This window comes from Corythoichthys intestinalis, chromosome 6 (assembly GCF_030265065.1).
Source record: "Corythoichthys intestinalis isolate RoL2023-P3 chromosome 6, ASM3026506v1, whole genome shotgun sequence".
NCBI lineage: Eukaryota > Metazoa > Chordata > Actinopteri > Syngnathiformes > Syngnathidae > Corythoichthys > Corythoichthys intestinalis.
This window is the reverse complement of record NC_080400.1, coordinates 2,833,360-2,853,013: the sequence shown is the minus strand read 5'-3', so window position 1 is coordinate 2,853,013 and position 19,654 is coordinate 2,833,360. Positions and strand designations below refer to the sequence as shown.

Here is a 19,654-nt window from a genome sequence, read left to right as displayed (position 1 = left end):
ACTCTCTCAATATTTTCAGTCACTTCCTGTTTATTGGTGACTTTCTGTTGATATTGGGGCATTTTTAGGTTACTTCCAGTTGATTTCAGGTCACTTTCTATTCATTTTGAGGCACTTGTGGTTGACAATATTTGTTTTGAGGCGATTATAGGTGATTTTAAGCGATGCCTGGGTCACTTGCTGTACATTTTGGGTCACTTCCTGTTTATTGGTTACTTCCTGTTGATATGTGGGAATTTTGAGGTCACATGCTGTTGATTTCAGGTCACTTTCTGTTCGTTTTGAGGCATTTATGGGGGATTTTAAGCAATTCCTGGGTCACTTCCTGTATATTTTGGGTCACTTCCTGTTTTTTGGTCACTTCCTGTTAATATTGGGGCATTGCTAGGTCACTTCCTGTTGATTTTAGGGCACTTTCTGTTCATTTTGAGGCACTTATGGGTGATTTTAAGCAATTTCCAGGTCACTTCCTGTTCATTTCAGGTCACTTTCTGTTAGTTTTGAGGTGCTTATTGGTTATTTTAACCGATTCCCGGGTCACTTCCTCGATATTTTCGGGCACTTCCTGTTTGTTGGTCACTTTCTGTTGATATTGGGGCATTTTTAGGTCACTTCCTGTTGATTTCAGGTCACTTTCTATTCATTTTGAGGCACTTACGGTTGATAAAGGTTGATTTTGAGCGATTCCCAGGTCACTTCCAGTACATTTTGGGTCACTTCCTGTTTATGGGTCACGTCCTGCTGATATTTGAGCTTTTCTAGTTTACTTTCTGTGCTTTCAGGTCACTTTCTGTTCGTTTTGTGGTGCTTACGGGTGATTTTAAGCGATTCCCGGGTCACTTCCTGTATATTTGGGGTCACTTCCTGTTATTTAGTCACTTCCTGTTGATATTGGGGCATTTCTAGGTTATTCCTGTTGATTTCAGGTCACTCTGTATTCATTTTGAGGGGATAATAGTTGATCTTGAGCGATTCCTGGGTCATTTCCTGTACATTTTGGGTAACATCCTGTACAATTTGGGTAACTTCCTGTTTATGGGTCACTTCCTGCTGACATTTGAGCTTTTCTAGTTTACTTTCTGTGATTTCAGGTCACTTTCTGTTTGTTTTGTGGTGCTTACGGGTGATTTTAATCGATTCCTGGGTCACTTCCTGTTAATGGGTCACTTCTTGTTGATAGTGGGGCACTCCTAGGTTACTTCCTGTTGATTTCAGGTCACTTTCCGTTTGTCTTAAGGTGATAATCGTTGATTTTGAGCGATTCCCAGGTGACTTCCTGTACATTTTGGGAACATCCTGTACATTTTGGGTCACTTGCTGCTGATATTGGACTTTTTCTCGGTCACTTTCTGTTGATTTCACGTCACTTTGTGTTCGTTTTGTGGCGCTTACTAGTTATTTTCAGCGATTCCCGGGTCACTTCCTGTACATTTTCGGTCACTTCCTATTTATTTGTCACTTCCTGTTGATTGTGTTGAGATGTGCGTCTGCTCCTTTACATTTTGGGCTATTCCAGGGTCACTTCAGGTCACTTCAGAGTGTGTATCAGCCAAAACAAAATACTAATTTTGGGATGTGGGTGCTTTTTTGTCCCGCAAAACATCAGCTACAGTGATCTTACATGAGCCAATGAGTGGAGTCGATTAGGAAGTGCAATTGAGTGTAGGCCTGAACGATATATCGTTTAAACATCGCCATCGCGATGTGCGCATGTGCAATAGTCCCATCGCAAGGACGTGCGATAGTTTTTTAATTTCATTTTTTTAAATCCACAAACGTTTATTTTGAGGAAGGAGAGGGAAAAAAAGCGCACAGCTTCTCTTTCCCTCCAGCAAGTCATCGGCTCCTCCCCCTCCCCCTGCAACAGCGGAGTGGAGGGAGGAGGGGCCGAACAGCAGAGCGGAGGGAGGAGGGCCCGTTCTCAAAGTGAAAGCAAGCAATCAACACGTTGGAGGAGCAAGGAAGACTGTATCCAAAAGGAGTTTTGGAAGTATTTTGACAAGAACAAGACTATAAGGGACAAAAAAACAGCCCTGTCGACAGTGCCTCGCCATGGTTGCCTCAACAAGAAGTAATCTGTCAAACATGTGGGACCATTTAAAACGCAGGTATCTATGCATTCCTGCTACGAGCTCCCCATCAGAGGCTTTTTAGCACAGGTGGGAACATTGTTACGTGCCAACGTTCTTGTCTCAAGCCTGCTATAGTGGATAAACTAATAGTCTTGGCCAAAAACCTATGAGACCCAGTTGAGAATTGCTGAGCAAGGAAGGTGGACGATATGCAGACAAATACATAACACAGCTGAAGGAATGTCTTTTCTTTTTTTTATTCATGTGACAGCTATCAGGAAGGCAGGAAATTTGGGAGTTAAAATGGTTCTGTTATTCATCACAGTTATTTGCAGTTATTCAGTTCAATTATTTACAAGTTCAATTGAGTTTGTATCTTTTATATTTAAATTTATTGTAAACCGTATTTTTCAAATAACTATACACTGTATATAGTACAGCTGCACATAAAGTTTTGATACTTAATATTTTTGTTGAAATATTTTTACAACTTTGTTGCCGTTTTGCAGTTTTATATTGTTATATTTTGTGTAAACAACTCAGGGGACTAATGCACTTGCACTTTTATTAGTCAGATTTAATATTTAAGTTCAAATATGTTGACAACTTTGTTGTTTAACTGAGGTTTTTATTTATTGTTATAGTTTGTGAACTCTTTTGTCATATTTAATATTTTTGTTCAAATATGTTGACAACTTTGTTGTTTTACTGAGGTTTTTATTTATTGTTATAGTTTGTGAACAACTCTTTTATTTGTCATATTTAATATTTTTGTTCAAATATGTTGACAACTTTGTTGTTATTTTACAGAAGTTTTTATTTATTGTTATATTTTGTCAAAAACTTAGGGGACTAATGCACCTGCTCTTTTATTTATCATTTAATGTATTTGCTGCTGTTGAAGTGTAAAATATTGTATTCAATAAATGATCTATTTTGTGCAGACATGACTTCCTGGATACCTTCATACAGAAATCTTCATCATTCACAAATTAAACGGTATTATATGAATACACTGTGGTCACGGTGTGTTATGTAAAGTATTTCCAAACAGCTATTCAAGTCATTTAGTGAAAATTTCTTTAAAAAAGATAGATCTTTTTTTTTTTAATATCGCAATATAATATCGCAATATATTGCAAACCTAAAAAAAATCGCAACAATAGTTTTTTCCAATATCGTTCAGGCCTAATTGAGTGCTTCAACTCGAAGCGATTCCCTGGTAATGTTGTGCGCACCCAGCGTTTTTCCAGCCTGCCGGTTGCCCTGGGCAACAAGATTTAGACCGCTGTCAACAATTTGCTTCGGTCTGGTGGGTTTTTTTGGCAGCTGAGCTCAAAAGTGAAAGCACGCCAGTCGGAGTCCAGGATGAACGTTGGGCTTAGTTCCTGTTCAGATTCAGCTGTGACAAGCTGCCGTGTTAAGCTTTGCTTTGCGTTTGCCTATTTTACTAGCTCATCGCAAAAACTTCTTAGTTGGTCATTATTTCTGAGTTCCTCAAAATGATCAGAAAGTCCCCCGAAACAAACAGAAAGTGATCTGAAATTGTCAGGAAGTGGCCTTTAAATGCTCCAATAGCAACAGGAAGTGACCCAAGTATGCCCTTAATTCAACAGGAAATGATCTGAAATGTATAAGAAGCTCCATCATATTAAATTTGCCCAAAAATGATCAGAAAGTGACCCAGAATGTACAGGAAGTGACCTGGGAATTCCTTAAAATCATCCGAAAGTGACCCGCAAGTGCCCCAAAACGTACAGAAATTGACCTGAAAACAACAATAAGTGTATAATAAACAGGAAGTGACCCAGGAATGCCCTTAATTCTACTCGAAAGTGAGAAAGTCAGAAGTGACCCTGGAGTGAGCCACCATATTAGAAAGTCGCCAAAAATCAACAGTCCGGGAATTCCTCAAAATCCTCAGAAAGTGAGGATTTTGAGGAATTCCCGGTTCGCTTCCTATACATTTTCGGTTACTTTCTGTTTATTGGACACTTCCTGTTGATATTTGGGCATTTCTAGGTCACTTCCTGTTGATGCCAGGTCAATTTCTGTTGGTTTTTAAGGCATTGATGGGTCACTCTTTGATGATTTTGAGGAATTCCCGGGTCACTTCCTATAAATTTTGGTTCACTTTCTGTTGATAATGGGGCATTTTTAGGTTACATTTTTTTAAAAATTTCATGTTACTTACTGTTGGTTTTGGTGCACTTATGGGTCACTTTCTGATGATTTTGAGGAATTCCCGGGTCACTTCCTATAAATTTTGGTTCACTTTCTGTTGATAATGGAGCATTTTTAGGTTACATTTTGTTGATTTCAGGTCACTTACTGTTGGTTTTGGGGCACTTATGGGTCACTTTCTGATGAATTCCCGGTTCACTTCCTGTACATTTTGGATGACTTCCTGTTTATTGGACACTTCCGGTTGATATTTGGGCATTTCTAGGTCACATTCTGTTGATTTCAGGTTACTTACTGTTGGTTTTGGGGCACTTATGGGTCACTTTCTGATGATTTTTGAGGAATTCCCGGTTCACATCGTGTACATTTTGGGTGTCTTCCTGTTTATTGGACACTTCCTGTTGATATTAGAGCATTTCCAGGTCAGTTTCTGATGATTTTAGCTCACTTTGTTGATTTTGGGGCACTTATGGGTAACTCTCTGATCATTTTTGAAGAATTCCTGGTTCACTTCCTGTACATTTTGGGTGACTTCCTGTTTATTGGACACTTCTGTTGATATTAGGGCAATTCTAGGGAATTTTCTGTTGATTTCAGGTCACTTTCTCTTGCTTTTGGGGCACTTATGGGTCACTTTCTGAGGATTTTGAGGAATTCCCGGTTCACTTCCTATACATTTTCGGTTTCTTCCTGTTTATTGGACACTTCCGGTTGATATTTCGGTATTTCTAGGTCACTTTCTGTTGATTCCAGGTCAATTTCTGTTGGTTTTTAAGGCATTTATGGGTCACTGTTTGATGATTTTGGGGAATTCCCGGTTCGCTTCCTATGCATTTTGGGTGACTTCTTGTTGATAATGGGGCATTTTTAGTTTTTTTTTTTTTTTTTTTTTTCATGTTTCTTACTGTTGGTTTTGGGGCACTTATGGGTCACTTTCTGATGAATTCCCTGTTCACTTCCAGTACATTTTGGCTGACATCCTGTTTATTGGACAGTTCCTGTTGATATTTGGGTGTTTCTACGTCACTTTATGTTAATTTTAGGTCACTTTCGCTTGGTTTTGGGGCACTTATGGGGCACTTTCTGATGATTATGAGGAATTCCCGGTTCACTTCCTATGCATTTAGGGTCACTTCCTGTTGATAATGGGGCATTTCTAGGTCAAATTCTGTTGATTTCAGGTTACTTACTGCTGGTTTTGGGGCACTTAAAGGTCACTTTCTGATGATTTATGAGGAATTCCTGGGTCACTTCCTACAGTATACATTTTAGGTGACTTCCTGTTTATTGGTCATCTTCTGTTGATTTTGGAGCATTTTCAGGTCACTTCCTGTTGATTTCAGGTCATTTTCGGATTGTTTTGGGACTCTTACGGTGTCAATTTCTGATGATTTTGAGGAATTCCCGGTTCACTTCCTTTACATTTTGGGTCACTTCCTATTTACTGGTCACTTCCTGTTGATATCGGGGCATTTCTAGGTCACTTCCTGATGATGACAGGTCACTTTCTCTTGCTTTTGGGACTATTATGGTTCACTTTCTGATGATTTTGAGGAATTCCTGGGGCACTTCCAATACATTTTGGGTCACTTCCTGTTGATTTCAGGTCAATAGCAGCCAATGAGTTAACAAGAAAGTGTCCTGAGCGTGCCCAAAAAGTAATTGGAAATGACCAAAAATCTACAGGTGGTAACCCATTAAAGAACAAAGCATCCCCACCCACAATTTCTCCAGAACTCACAATTTCTGGTTAGACATATTTACGCAATCTTTATTGATATTATCCGCAATAGTCCAATACCTCCCTTTACGCTATTTTCCCTCCGGCGGATGGCAAACCTGCAACCTTGAGTGGATCTTGCCATCACTGTATACAAAGCTAACGCGACCTGACACATCTGATGCGTCCCCGTGTATGCGCGCGATGCCTTCAGGGACGGATCTTTGCCGCTTATGTAACACTTTTAAAAAAAATACCAAAGCGGAATATCGAGGAGTTTGCACCTCGTCGAATCGACTCGCGTCCAATTACTCTGACGTTTTCTTGCCAGCGAATTTGTGGTTTAGAGAGTCTGCCAGGAATGCGAGTCACCTAACAAAAAGAAAAGAAAAAAAAAATCCAAGCCGACAAGTATTTATAGCTCCTGCGGCTCTTCTACCCGCTCATCGGAAAGACAAAAAAAAAAAAGAGAGACAAGGGCTGATTTAGAGGAGACTGCTGCAAAAGGGGAATTTTTTTAGACGAATCTCATTTTGAGATTAATCTTTTCTAAATAAAATATTTTAAAAACCAATGCTATAAAAGATGAATCTGCTGAACCTAAACAAACTTCAAATGAATCTCGTTTTGAGATTAATCTCATTCTGAGATTAATCTATCCTAAGGAAAAACTATTATAAAAATCAATACTTTGATAGGTTCAACAGATTAATTTAAAATTAATCTCATTTTGAGATTAATCTCATTTTGAGATTAATCATTGGCTGTGAATGAGTCAATGATAGATGCATCTTCCAAATGATGTTGTGATGAGACAATGATTTGATATATTAATCTGAACTCAAACAAAAATTTCAGATTGATCTAATTGTGAGATTAAGCAATTTTGCGCCGTCAATGACAAAAAAAAACTTGATTGTGGCTGTGATCAATTAATCTATCAAATGATTAATAGATGACTCAATGATCTAATAGATTAATCTGATGAAACTGAGCTAAAGATTTAAAATTAATCTATTTTTTTTCTCGATGAATCTTATTTTCAGATTAATCTATTCTAAAGAAAATATTTTTCAAAAACAATGCTTCAAAAGATTGATCTGTTGAACCTAAACAAAGTTGAAAAGAATCTCGTTTTCAGATTAATTTCATTTTGAGATTAATCTATTCCAAGGAAAAATTTATAAAAATCAATACTTGGATAGGTTCAACAGATTAATCTAAAATTAATCTCATTTTGAGATTAAGCTCCTTTTGAGATTAATCATTGGCTGTGAATGACTCAGTGATAGATGCATCTTCCACATGATGTTGTGATGAGACAATGATTTGATAGATTAATCTGAACTCAAACAAAAATTTCAGATTGATCTCATTTTGAGATTAAGCAATTTTACACCGTCAGTGACAGCAAAACTTGATTGTTGGCTGTGATCGATTAATCTATCAAATGATTAAGTGATGAATATATGATCTGATAGATTAATCTGATGAACCTGCGCTAAAGATTTAAATTAATCAAATTTTGAGATCAATGTGTGCATTTAAATGCAGTCCGTGCTAACTAAACAAAGAAACTGCTGCAAAATGGAATGATTTTTGATTAATCTCATTTTGAGATTAGTTAGTTCTGAAGAAAACAGTTTTGTTTTTAAATTTCAATATTGATTTCAATGATTAATCCGTTGAACCCAGACAAACAAAACAAAATATGTGCATTTTAATGCAGTCAGCTGTAACATGAGAAACGGTCACAAAAAGGGGGATGTTTTAAAACTAGATCAATCTCATTTTGAGATTAATACACAAAAAAACTAATCTAGATTATCTGTGAACATTAGCATTGTCTAGAATTTAAGATGGCGGACTTTTGCGGTGCAAGTTAGCCAATTGTTGTAAACATTAGCATTATATAGCCTTTAAGCTAGCGGACTTTTGCTACACAAGTTAGCTAGCCAATTGTTGTAAACATTAGCATTATATAGCTTTTAAGCTAGTGGACTATTGCTATGCAAGTTAGCCAATTGTTGTAAACATGAGCATTACATAGCCTTTAAGCTAGCTGACCTTTGCTGTGCAAGTTAGCCAATTGTTGTAAACATTAGCATTATATAGCATTTAAGCTAGGGGGCTTTTGTTAAGCAAGTTTATCTATTGTTGAAAACATTAGTATTACATAGCCTTTAAGATAGCAGACTTTTGCTATGCAAGTTAGCTAGCCAATTGCTGTAAACATTAGCATTATATAGCATTTAAGCTAGGGGGCTTTTGTATGCAAGTTAGCCAATTGTCGTAAACATTAGCATTATATAGCCTTTAAGCCAGCGGACTTTTGCTATGCAAGTTAGCTAGCCAATTGCTGTAAACTTTAGCATTATATACCGTTTAAGCTAGCAAACTTTTGTTATGCAATGTAGCCAATTGTTGTAAATATAATATGATATAGCCTTTAAGTTAGTGGACTGTTGCTATGCAAGTTAGCCAGTTCTTGTAAACATTAGTGTTAAATAGCATTTGTGCTAGCGGACTTTGGCTATGCAAGTTAGCAAAATGTTGTCAACATTAGCATTATATAGCCTTTAAGATAGTGGACTTGCTATGCAAGTTGGCTAGCCATTTGCTGTAAACTTTAGCATTATATAGCCTTTAAGCAAGCGGACTTTTGCTATGCAAGTTAGCTAGCCAATTGCTGTAAACATTAGCATTATATACCGTTTAAGCTAGCAAACTTTTGTTATGCAATGTAGCCAATTGTTGTAAATATTAGCATGATATAGCCTTTAGTTTAGTGGACTGTTGCTATGCAAGCTAGCCAATTCTTGTAAACATTAGTGATATATAGCATTTGAGCTAGCGGACTTTTGCTATGCGAGTTAGCCAAATTTTGTCAACATTAGCATTCTGTAGCATTTGAGTTAGCTGACTTTTGACATACGAGTTGGCTGATTGTTGGAAACATTAGCATTATATAGCATTTAAGATGGCAGACAAAATTTTGCTCTGCAAGTTAGCCAATTGTTGCAAACGTTAGCGTTATATAGCATTTAAGCTAGAAGACCTTTGCTATCCAAGTTAGCCAGTTGCAACAATGCAACAATTGGCAAAAGTCAACTAGCCCAAATGCTATATAATGCTATTGTTTACAACAATTGGCTAACTTGCAGAGCAAAAGTCCTCTAGTTCAAATGCTATATAATGCTAATGTTTACCAGATAGTTTCTGGTGTGCACTAGAAACAATCTGGTGCGTACCGGATCGCTTAAAATTGATTTCTGTTGATGTCGCTTTAGTGGCTCTGTCGAAGTCTAATTTTTGTTGTTGTTTTGCATCTCTTCTCAGCCTCAATAATTAAAGCGCCTCTTTCTTGGTGTGTGTTTCAGAGTGGCAAAGAAGACACGCACGGGATTCCCGCCAGGCAACTCGGTGAGTCTAATCACAAAAAAGAAAAGGAAAAAAAAGCCCAAAGGAAGCCTTTTGTTCGACACGGCGTCGACATGACAGCTGATGTAGCGATAACACTTTGAGCGAGTACAAATGTGTGTCTATAAATATGAATTCATTATACTTTAATAAAGGAGTACAATCAAAAAAATCCGCCGCTCGCTGCGCATTAAATAAACATCCAGGCTTGAGTCATCTGTGCGGAAGAGGAGGACCGACTGCTGCAGTTGTTTTCTTGTTTATTCTCAAGTCATTCAACCTACTGAAAAAAACTGATGATGGATGTCCAATCATGTGGCGTCCAATCATTCCTCTGCTCTGGATTGAAATGAGTTTATCGCGAGTAGAAGTGGCCCTGGGATATCCCAAAATGTAAAGGTAGAGACCCGTAACTACCCAAAAATGACAAGGAAGTGACCAAACCCCCACTTCAAATGGATTAGACGTCGAGCGTTGTTAATTGCGGCCAAAGAATTAACCAAAAATTTGACCCTAAAATGCCCCAAAACCAACAGGAAGTGTCTGGAACTGGCACCAAATCAACAGAAAGTGATTAATTAATAGGACGTGGCTTGGAAATTCCCCGAAATGTACAAGAAGTGACCCATCAGTACCCAAAACTGACAAGGAAGTGACCCAAAATGAACAGGAAGAGGTCTGGAAATGCCCTTAAATCAAAAGGAATTACAGGAAGTGGCCCTGAGATACACTCAAATGAACTGGAAGTGACTCCTAACTACCCAAAATTTACACAGAAGACTCCCAAATTGAACAGGAAGTGTCTGGAAAAGCCCCAAAACAAACAGGAAGTGACCCAAAACCAACAGAAAGTATCAGGAAATGCACCAAAATCAACAGGAAGTGACCAATGTAGAGGAAAAGGCCTGGAAACGCTCTAAAATCAACAGCATATGACCCTAAATGTACAGCAAGTGACCTTGATACCCCCAAAATGTTAAGAAAGTGACCCACAAGTACCTAAAATTACAAGGAAGTTACCCAAAACAAACAGGAAGTGTCTGGAAATGCTCCAAAACCAACAGGAAGTGACCCAAAACCAACAGAAAGTATCAGGAAATGCACCGAAATCAACTGGAAGTGACCAAGGAACAGGAAATGGCCCAGAAACGCCCTAAATTAAACAGGAAATAACCCTGAAACTATAGGAAAAGGCCCTGAGATACTCGCAAATGTGCAGGAAGTGACGCTGAGACAGCCCAAAATGTACAGGAAGTGACCCGTAACTACCCAAAAATGGCCCATTGACGGGCATGGACGACCAAAACTTTTCCCATTCATTTTCAATGGCAAAAAAAAAAAACATCCCCGAATCAACAGAAAATGACCACATATCAATCGGACACGCCCTCTAAATATCCCCAAATGACCTGATATGACAAGGCCACGCCCCCCGAATGTCCCCAAATGACCTATGACCAGGCCACATCCCCAAATGACCTGATATGACCAGGCCACGCCCGCCGAATGTCCCCAAATGACCTGATATGACCAGGCCACGCCCCTAGAATGTCCCCAAATGACCTGATATGACCAGGCCACGCCCTCAGAATGTCCCCAAGTGACCTGATATGACCAGGCCACGCCCCCAGAGTGTCCCCAAGTGACCTGATATGACCAGGCCACACCCCCTAAATGACCTGACATGACAAGGGCACGCCCCCAAATGACCTGATATGACCAGGCCACGCCCCAAATATCCCCAAATGACCTGATATGACCAGGCCACGCCCCCAAATGACCTGATATGACCAGGCCACGCCCGCCGAATGTCCCCAAATGACCTGATATGACCAGGCCACGCCCCTAGAATGTCCCCAAATGACCTAATATGACCAGGCCACGCCCCCTAAATGACCTGACATGACAAGGGCACGCCCCCAAATGACCTGATATGACCAGGCCACGCCCCAAATATCCCCAAATGACCTGATATGACCAGGCCACGCCCCCAAATGACCTGATATGACCAGGCCACGCCCGCCGAATGTCCCCAAATGACCTGATATGACCAGGCCACGCCCCTAGAATGTCCCCAAATGACCTGATATGACCAGGCCACGCCCTCAGAATGTCCCCAAGTGACCTGATATGACCAGGCCACGCCCCCAGAATGTCCCCAAGTGACCTGATATGACCAGGCCACACCCCCTAAATGACCTGACATGACAAGGGCACGCCCCCAAATGACCTGATATGACCAGGCCACGCCCCAAATATCCCCAAATGACCTGATATGACCAGGCCACGCCCCCAAATGTCCCCAAATGACCTGATATGACCAGGCCACGCCCCCAAAATGTTCCCAGATCAACAGGAAGTGACCTGATATTGTCCCCGAAATGTCTCCAAAACAACCTGGGCAGGGCTAAGATCTGTATCTCCACACAACAAAGACCCAGAGTAATTTCTCCAGAAATTGCAGTTTCTAGTTGAAATACCAAAATGTACAGGAAGTGACCCGTAACTGCGCAGCAATTACAAGGAAGTGTCCCAAAATGAAAAGGAAGTATCTGGAAAAATCCTTAAAATCAAAAGGAAATGTCTAATGAAGAGGCGGTGGCCAAAAAATGCCTAAAAACAACAGGAAATAATCGTAAAAGTACAAGTAAAGGCGCTGGCTCAATCCGTCACACTCGGCCGGCGGGAGAATTAGCCGTCGATCCGCCGGCTCGCCATTCAATACGACCGCTGAGAGTTTGGATTTTGCCATTTCTCCGTTCCGAGATGACATTTCTAGGAACGCATGCTTTTAATTGCTTTGCGAGGATCAATGCGCCGGATTGATCTCCTGGAAATGTTAGCGGGGAAGAAAATGGCGTTCGAAAGTTACCGTTTTGCATGGAGAATTTGAGTGATTTTTTTTCAGGAAAGGTCAAATCCAGACCTGTTTCATGGGAGGAACCTTCAAAATAAAATTGCGATGGTAGCTTTGCTGTTATGGTGGCATTACAGCAGTGTTTTTCAACCACTGTGCCGTGGAGCACTACTGTACCGTGGCATAGTGTCTGGTGTGCCGTGGAAAATCATCCACTTTCACCTAATTGATGTTAAAATGTTTTTGGACAGGGAATCTGCAAATGAGCAAATTCCGATGTCTGTGGTGTCCAATGGTCGGTAATCATGCAATACTCTTCCTTGTCAGTAGGTGTCGGTAGGTAGGTAATTATTTTGTCTAGTGATGCTGAAGAGGTTCGAGTGGCACTGGGGCTAGCTAGCCGTAGCAGCTAATGGTGGCGGCCAGCTTGCTAGAGGCAGCACTGGCCAGCTAGCTAGCGGCGGCGGCCAGCTAGCTAGCGGTGGCTGCCAGCTAACTGGAGGCGCCACTGGCCAGCTAGCTAGAGGCGGCACTGGCCAGCTAGCTTAGGGTGACCATATTTTGATTTCCAAAAAAGAGGACACTCTGCCCGGCCTCGAGATACTTGAATTTTACTCAAAGATGCCTATATCACTTTAATATATTTAAAGTGTGCCTCCTCAGTCTGGACAGAAAAATTCAGTTTAAAAAAAAAAAAAAAAAAAATGCCATATAGTATATATTATATCCTATATGGAAATAAGTTTTTTACTTAAGAGGCTTTATTGTTACAAAAAAAAACAACAACAAAAAAAAACTTAATGCTAAAAATTATATATATGCAGACCCGTGGAAATATAGTACAGTCAATACAGACACAGAGTAGGCTTGTGCCTCATAAAATTTTTTATAAATTACTATCACGACAATTGTCGTTGAGAAATTGTTATTCCCACTTAATTTTTATTCTTATTCAATGTTCTAGATTAAACGCAAACATTAACAAAATAAACCAACAAACTATTCAACCAGCATGTTTCCAAATGCAGCATTTCAAAACCACGTTTCCCATAATGCCCAGCGCAGCTTAGCTCTCTGATAGCTACCCTATTAGCGAGTACCGGGAGACGAGGCAAAATCAAACTTTGCTATCTAAGTTTACAATCATCGGTATCGCTACGATTTGACATCAAACGGGATTTTACAAATCACGCCAGTACAAAGCTCTGACAGAAGTCAACAGTTGCCATTTTATACGTATTTATCGTAAAAAACTCTTAACAACTGGGCAATCGCTGCTACTTAAAATATAATACTAACATTAAACCAAATACACGAACGCAAAACAATTAATACAAGACTAATAAGACATACTGCATCTCTTTGTACCCATATATTGTATAATATATAACAGAAGATAAACTTGCCAAACCGTCAACCCAGTAGATGGCGGTAATGCCCCATAATACAAGGGGTAAACTGTACTCCTTCTCCCGCCCCTACTGGTAGGAGCCACGACAACGCAGGCAAGCGCTGCCCTCCAGCGGCCGGAGATATTCTCTTCAAATTGGTCCTGTGAAAAATCATTAAAAAACGGACATTTTCATGAATTTATAAAACCCGGCCGGATGACGAGGACACGACGTGAAAAGTGGACATGTCCGGGCAAAAGAGGATGTTTGGTCACCCTAAGCTAGCTAGAGGCGGCACTGGCCAGCTAGCTAGAGGCGACACTGAACAGCTAGCTATTGGCGGCACTGGCCAGCTAGCTAGAGGCGGCACTGGCACGCTAGCTAGGAGTGGCGGCACTGGCACGCTAGCTAGGAGTGGCGGCGGCGGCACTGGCCAGCTAGCTAGGAGTGGCGGCGGCGGCACTGGCCAGCTAGCTAGGAGTGGCGGCGGCGGCACTGGCCAGCTAGCTAGGAGTGGCGGCGGCACTGGCCAGCTAGCTAGGAGTGGCGGCGGCACTGGCCAGCTAGCTAGAGGCGGCGGCACTGGCCAGCTAGCTAGAGGCGGCGACACTGGCCTGCTTAACTAGTATTGGTGGCGGCGGGCAGCTAGCTAGCGGTGGTGGCCAGCTAGCTAGTAGCGGCATTTTCGGCCAGCTAGCTAGTAGCGGTCAGTGTTTCCCCTAGGATTTTTTGAAGCTGTGGTGGTGGGCTGCATCGGAGTCGGACAGCCTCACCATGTCGTGCCACAGCGAATTTTTTTTTCTTCATTTTTTCCCCCAAGAAGAACCATAACAAAGATATATTTGAAATATTTCATTAGCCAGGCTAATGTTGTACCTCTCAGCTACAGTACATGTATGTAAAATGCGTAGCTGATTACAGCTACGTTACCCGATGTACTAATGCGACTTTTTTTCTCGTGGCAATAGTACGACTTACGTCTCGTAGTGACTCAGGGTTGGCAACCCAAACTGTTGAAAGAGGCATATTTGACCCCCAAAAAAACACAAAAAAAACTGATACAGTATGTCTGGAGCCACAAAAAATTAAAAGCCTTTTACAAGCCTTATAATTATCGATACTAGCTATATTAGCCTACTATAGAAATACGTAATTAGCCTTCATGATTAAATGTTTGTTTTCCCTGCAGTGGATCCTATAGAGAATGACGCACCACGTGACTACTCTGTTGTACTATGCCACCACAAGTTTAACTTCATTACAATATTAATGAATTGAAAGAATGTTTGTGTCATGTTTGTCCTCCTAGAAATCCTATTAAAACAAAAAAATATATTTCCCTCCCCCATCTTTTTCCATTTAAAAAAAAAAAAAAAAGCTCCGAAGCATCGCTAAAGAGCCGCATGCGGCCCGAGAGCCGCGGGTTGCAGACCACCGTCGTAGTCCTCCTTTTTCCTTTTATTTGACCCTCATAAGTACTACATTACCACAACAATAACAGTCCTTCTGTCAACTGACCCATTTAGAGCACTGGGGGAATTCTAATAGCCGTGTAAAGAGTTTTACTTGATTCGGTGAGAAGGTGAATAGTTTTTTCCCCGTTGTTCGTAAACTAAATTTCCACACAAAGGCACGTCGAGGTACCATTAATTTAGCAAGGAGAGGTGTGAGAGTCATTTTTCGAGTGTCCCAGAGCTCGCGAAATTTGGGTGGGGGGGCGCATTTATCAAAGTTTCGTCAGCCGTAATTGTCTGAAGTTGGCGCGCCGGTGTTGTGCCGAAAAATAGCCACTCCACGTGAAATGTCCCCCCTGACGGGAGCGCCCACACGTCACTCGTACAAACAGCCTTTTCTTACCAATCGATGGACACAGAAACGATGTTCTTGTACCGTGAATATGTATCATTTTACTCTGCTTGAACTGATAAATCGTTTACTGTGACCAACGCTCTGAAAATAGAGCAAGGCTTTATTTTGGGCCCCGCCTCTCCGCAGTCTCTCAGCGCAAGTTAGTCAAAGTTTGCTTTCCGTCCAAGACGGCCGTCCACCGCTCACTTTCGCCGAAAAGTCCGATCCAAATTATTGTAATGCCCCGTATATGGGCAAGAAGGAGAGAAGTCTGTATTTGCTTACCCACTTTATTGTGGTAACAATAATAAAGAAAAACAATAACAAAATAACAGCGGGCTGCTACAACATGCGACCGCTATCTCTCGCTATCTCGCTCGTTCTCCCATTCTTCCTACTCGTTCCCCTTGCGTCTCTTAAGGGGGGGCCTGCATAGTTACGAACATTAGGCTACAATACACAATGAATAGGTGTCCGCTGAGCTCCTCCCACTCGGCTGCCGCTAGTTTGAAGCGGCCTTAAAAAATTGTTTTTATTTAAATAAATAAATAAAATACATCTCATTTGCCAGGCGTGGCGGCTTTCATTTTAGTGTGGCGGTGCGCCACAATCTGTTGAATATAGGGGAATCCCTGAGCGGTGTAGGCGCACTGTCCTATTCCCCTCACTATCCACTCGCGGGGGCCTACGCTTGTCAGTGACGTTCCTTATTCTCGCTATATGAACATACAACTTTAGCATTTGTTAATAATACGCTCTGTGTGTAGTATCATCCATTGATTTTCCTTTTTAAATGAGCACTTTTAAGCGAACGCAAAAAGTAACTAGAAACTGCAATTTCGGGAGAAATTACACCTGGGTCTTTCCTCAGTGGAGATACAGATCTTTGCCCCACTCAGGTGTAGCAGTAAAATGGACAATAATGCCAGTCAATGGCATTAAACAAAGTAAATGCCATTAGAAATGATTGGGAGAATTGGACGTCCATGTCCGTCAATGGCAGCACCCTCCATGAGCGTCAATAGAATTGGGGAAGTTTTTGGGAAACGTCCTATTGATATCTAGTCATTTTCTGTTGATATGGGGAAAAAAAAAATTCCCATTGAAAATGAATGGGAAAAATTTTGGACGTCCATGGACGTCAATGGTATCAACTTACATAGGCGTCAATGGAATCCAAGTACATTGGCATCAATAAGATGAAAAAACATAATTAAATGCCATTAGAAATGAATGGGAAATTCGGATGTCCATTGACGTCAATGGCATCACCCTCCATAAGCATCAATAGAATTGGGGAAGTTTGGGGGAAACGTCCTATTGATATCTAGTCATTTTCTGTTGATTTTGGGGGAAAGAAAAATTTTCCCATTGAAAATGGATGGGAAAATTTTTGGACGTCTGTGGACGTCAATGGTATCAACTTACATAGGCATCAATGGAATCCAAGTACATTGGCATCAATAGAATGAAAAAACATGATAAAATGCCATTAGAAATGAATGGGAAATTTGGACGTCCATGGCCGTCAATGGCGGCACCCTTCATAAGCGTCAATAGAATTGGGGAACTTTGGTGGAAACGTCTTATTGATATCTAGTCATTTTCTGTTGATTTGAGGGAAAAAAATATTTTCCCATTGAAAATGAATGGGAAAAAAATTGGACGTCCATAGACGTCAGTGGTATCAACTTACATAGGCGTCAATGGAATCCAAGTACATTGGAACATTTTGCGGGATTCCGGGGTCACTTGTTGATTTTGAGCTACGTATATTGGACTTCCTGTAGATATCAAGTCAGTTCCTGTTCGTTTAAGGGCATTTTTGGTTCACTTCCTTTTTATATTGGGTCACTTCCTTTTGATTTGGGGGTCATTTCAGGGTCACTTCATTTTCATATTGGGTCACTTCCTGTTTATTTTTAGGTATATCAGACTTCCCGTAGATATCTGGTAAGTTCCTGTTCATTTTGGGGCATTTCAGGTTCACTTCCGGGTTATATTTGGTACCTTCCTGTTGGTATGTTGGCTTTTGGGGTTGACTTCCTGTTGGTTTTGAGGCATATTGGACCCCCTGTTGATCTTGGATCACTTCCTGTTTATCTTTGGGAATTTTAGGTTCTCGTCCCGTTCATATTGGGTCATTTCCTGTTGATGTGGGGGGAATTTTGGGGTCACTTCCTGTTGGTTTTGAGGCATATCATACTTCCTGTAGATATTTGGTCAGCTCTTGTTTGTTTTGGGGCATTTCAGGTTCTCTTCCTATTCATATTGGGTCACTTCCTGTTGATTTTGGGGGATTCCAGGGTCACTTATTGTTGATTTTGAGGCTAATCGGACTTCCTGTAGATATTGTGTTAGTTCCTGTTCATTTTGTCGCATTTTTGGTTCACTTCCTGTTTATGTCGGGTCATTTCCTGTTGATATGGGGGGATTTTGGGTCACTTTCTATTGATTTGAGGGGATTTCAAGGTCACTTCATGTTCATATTGGGTCACTTACGGTTTATTTTTGGGCATTTGGGTTCACGTCCTGTTCATACTGGGTCATTTCCTGTTGGTAGGGAGGCATTTCTGATTCATTTCCTGTTCATATTGGGTCACTTCCTGTTGGTTTTGAGGCATTCCAGTGTCACTTACTGTTTATTTTGGGGCATTAAGGGTTAACCTCTTTTATTTTGGAGTATTCACTTCCTGTTGGTATTGGGTCACTTCCTGTTGATTTGGGGGCATTTCAGGGTCACTTCATGTTAATATGAGTCACTTCCTGTTTTTTGGGGGCATTTGGGGTCTCATACTGGATACCTTCCTGTTGGCATGGAGGCATTTGGGGTTAACTTCCTGTTCATATTGGGTCACTGCCTGTTGATTTGGGGGACTTTCAGGGTCATTTCCTGTTTATTTTGGGGCATTTCAGGTTCAGTTCCTGTCGATTTTGAGGCATTCTAGGGTCACTTCCTGTTTATTTTGGGGCATTAAGGGTTAACCTTTTATTTTGGGGTTTTTAGGGTTCATATCCTGTTCGTATTGGGTCACTTCCTGATGATTTGGGGGCATTTCAGGTTCACTTCATGTTAATATGAGTCACTTCCTATTTTGGGGGGGCATTTGGGGTCTCATACTGGATACCTTCCTGTTGGCATGGAGGCATTTGGGGTTAAGTTCCTGTTCATTTTGGGCCACTCTCTGTTGGTTTTGAGCCATTCCAGGGTCATTTCATGTTTGTTTTGGGGCATTTCAGGTTCTTTTCCTGTTTATATTGGGTCACTGCCTGGTGATTTGGGGGGCATTTCAGGGTCATTTAATGTTGATATCTGTTCACTTCCTGTTCTAATTTTTATTTTGGGACATTAAGGGTTAGCCTAATTTGTTTTGGGACATTTAGGGTTCACTTCCTGTTCTTATTGGATCACTTCCTGTTGGTTTTGAGGCATCTCGCACTTCCTGTAGATATTGGGTCAGTTCCTGTTTACTTTGGGGCATTTCAGATTCACTTCTTGAACATATTGGGTCACTTCCTGTTGGTTTTGAGGCATTTCAGGGTCATTTCCTGTTGATTTTGAGGAATTTCAGAGTCAACGTTCTGTTGATATCGGTTAATTTCCTGTTCTAATGTTTATCTTGGGGCATTAGGGGTTAATGTTGTTCATTTTTGGATATTTAGGATTCACCTTCTGTTCCTATTGGGTCACTTCCTGTTGATTTGGGGGCATTTTAGGGTCACTTAGTGTTTATTTTGGGGCATTTCAGGTTTACTTCCTGTTCATATTAGGTCACTGCCTGTTGATTTGGGGGCATTTCAGGGTCATTTCCTGTTTATTTTGGGGCATTTCAGGTTCACTTCCTGTTTATTTTGAGGCACATCTGACTTTCTGTAGATATCGGGTTAGTTCCTTTTCATTATGGGGCATTTTTGGTTCACTTCCTCTTCATATTGGGTCACTTCCTGTTTACTTTGGGGCATTTCAGTTTCATTTCCTGTACATATTGGATCTTTTTCTGTTGGTTTTGAAGCATTCCATGGTCACTTTCTGTTGATATCAGTTCATTTTCTGTTCTGATGTAGTTTTGAAGGTTTGGGTTGGAAAGCAATAGGAGTGAATGGACGTTTTTGCGCTATTGAAATGAATGGCGAATTGGGCCATTGGAAATGAATGGGGAAT

General features: G+C 40.9%; 1 protein-coding gene across 3 annotated transcripts in view; it reads left to right on the top strand.

Annotated features, from left to right (window-relative positions):
* LOC130917260 (beta-1,3-glucosyltransferase-like) overlaps positions 1–19,654 on the top strand; it is a 133,759-nt gene that overhangs the window by 54,688 nt on the left and 59,417 nt on the right. For all 3 annotated transcript variants that reach the window (XM_057838483.1, XM_057838484.1, XM_057838485.1), the window contains exon 4: positions 9,357–9,399. In XM_057838483.1, coding sequence (XP_057694466.1) covers positions 9,357–9,399 — 43 coding nt within the window. The remainder of the gene's footprint in view (positions 1–9,356; positions 9,400–19,654) is intronic.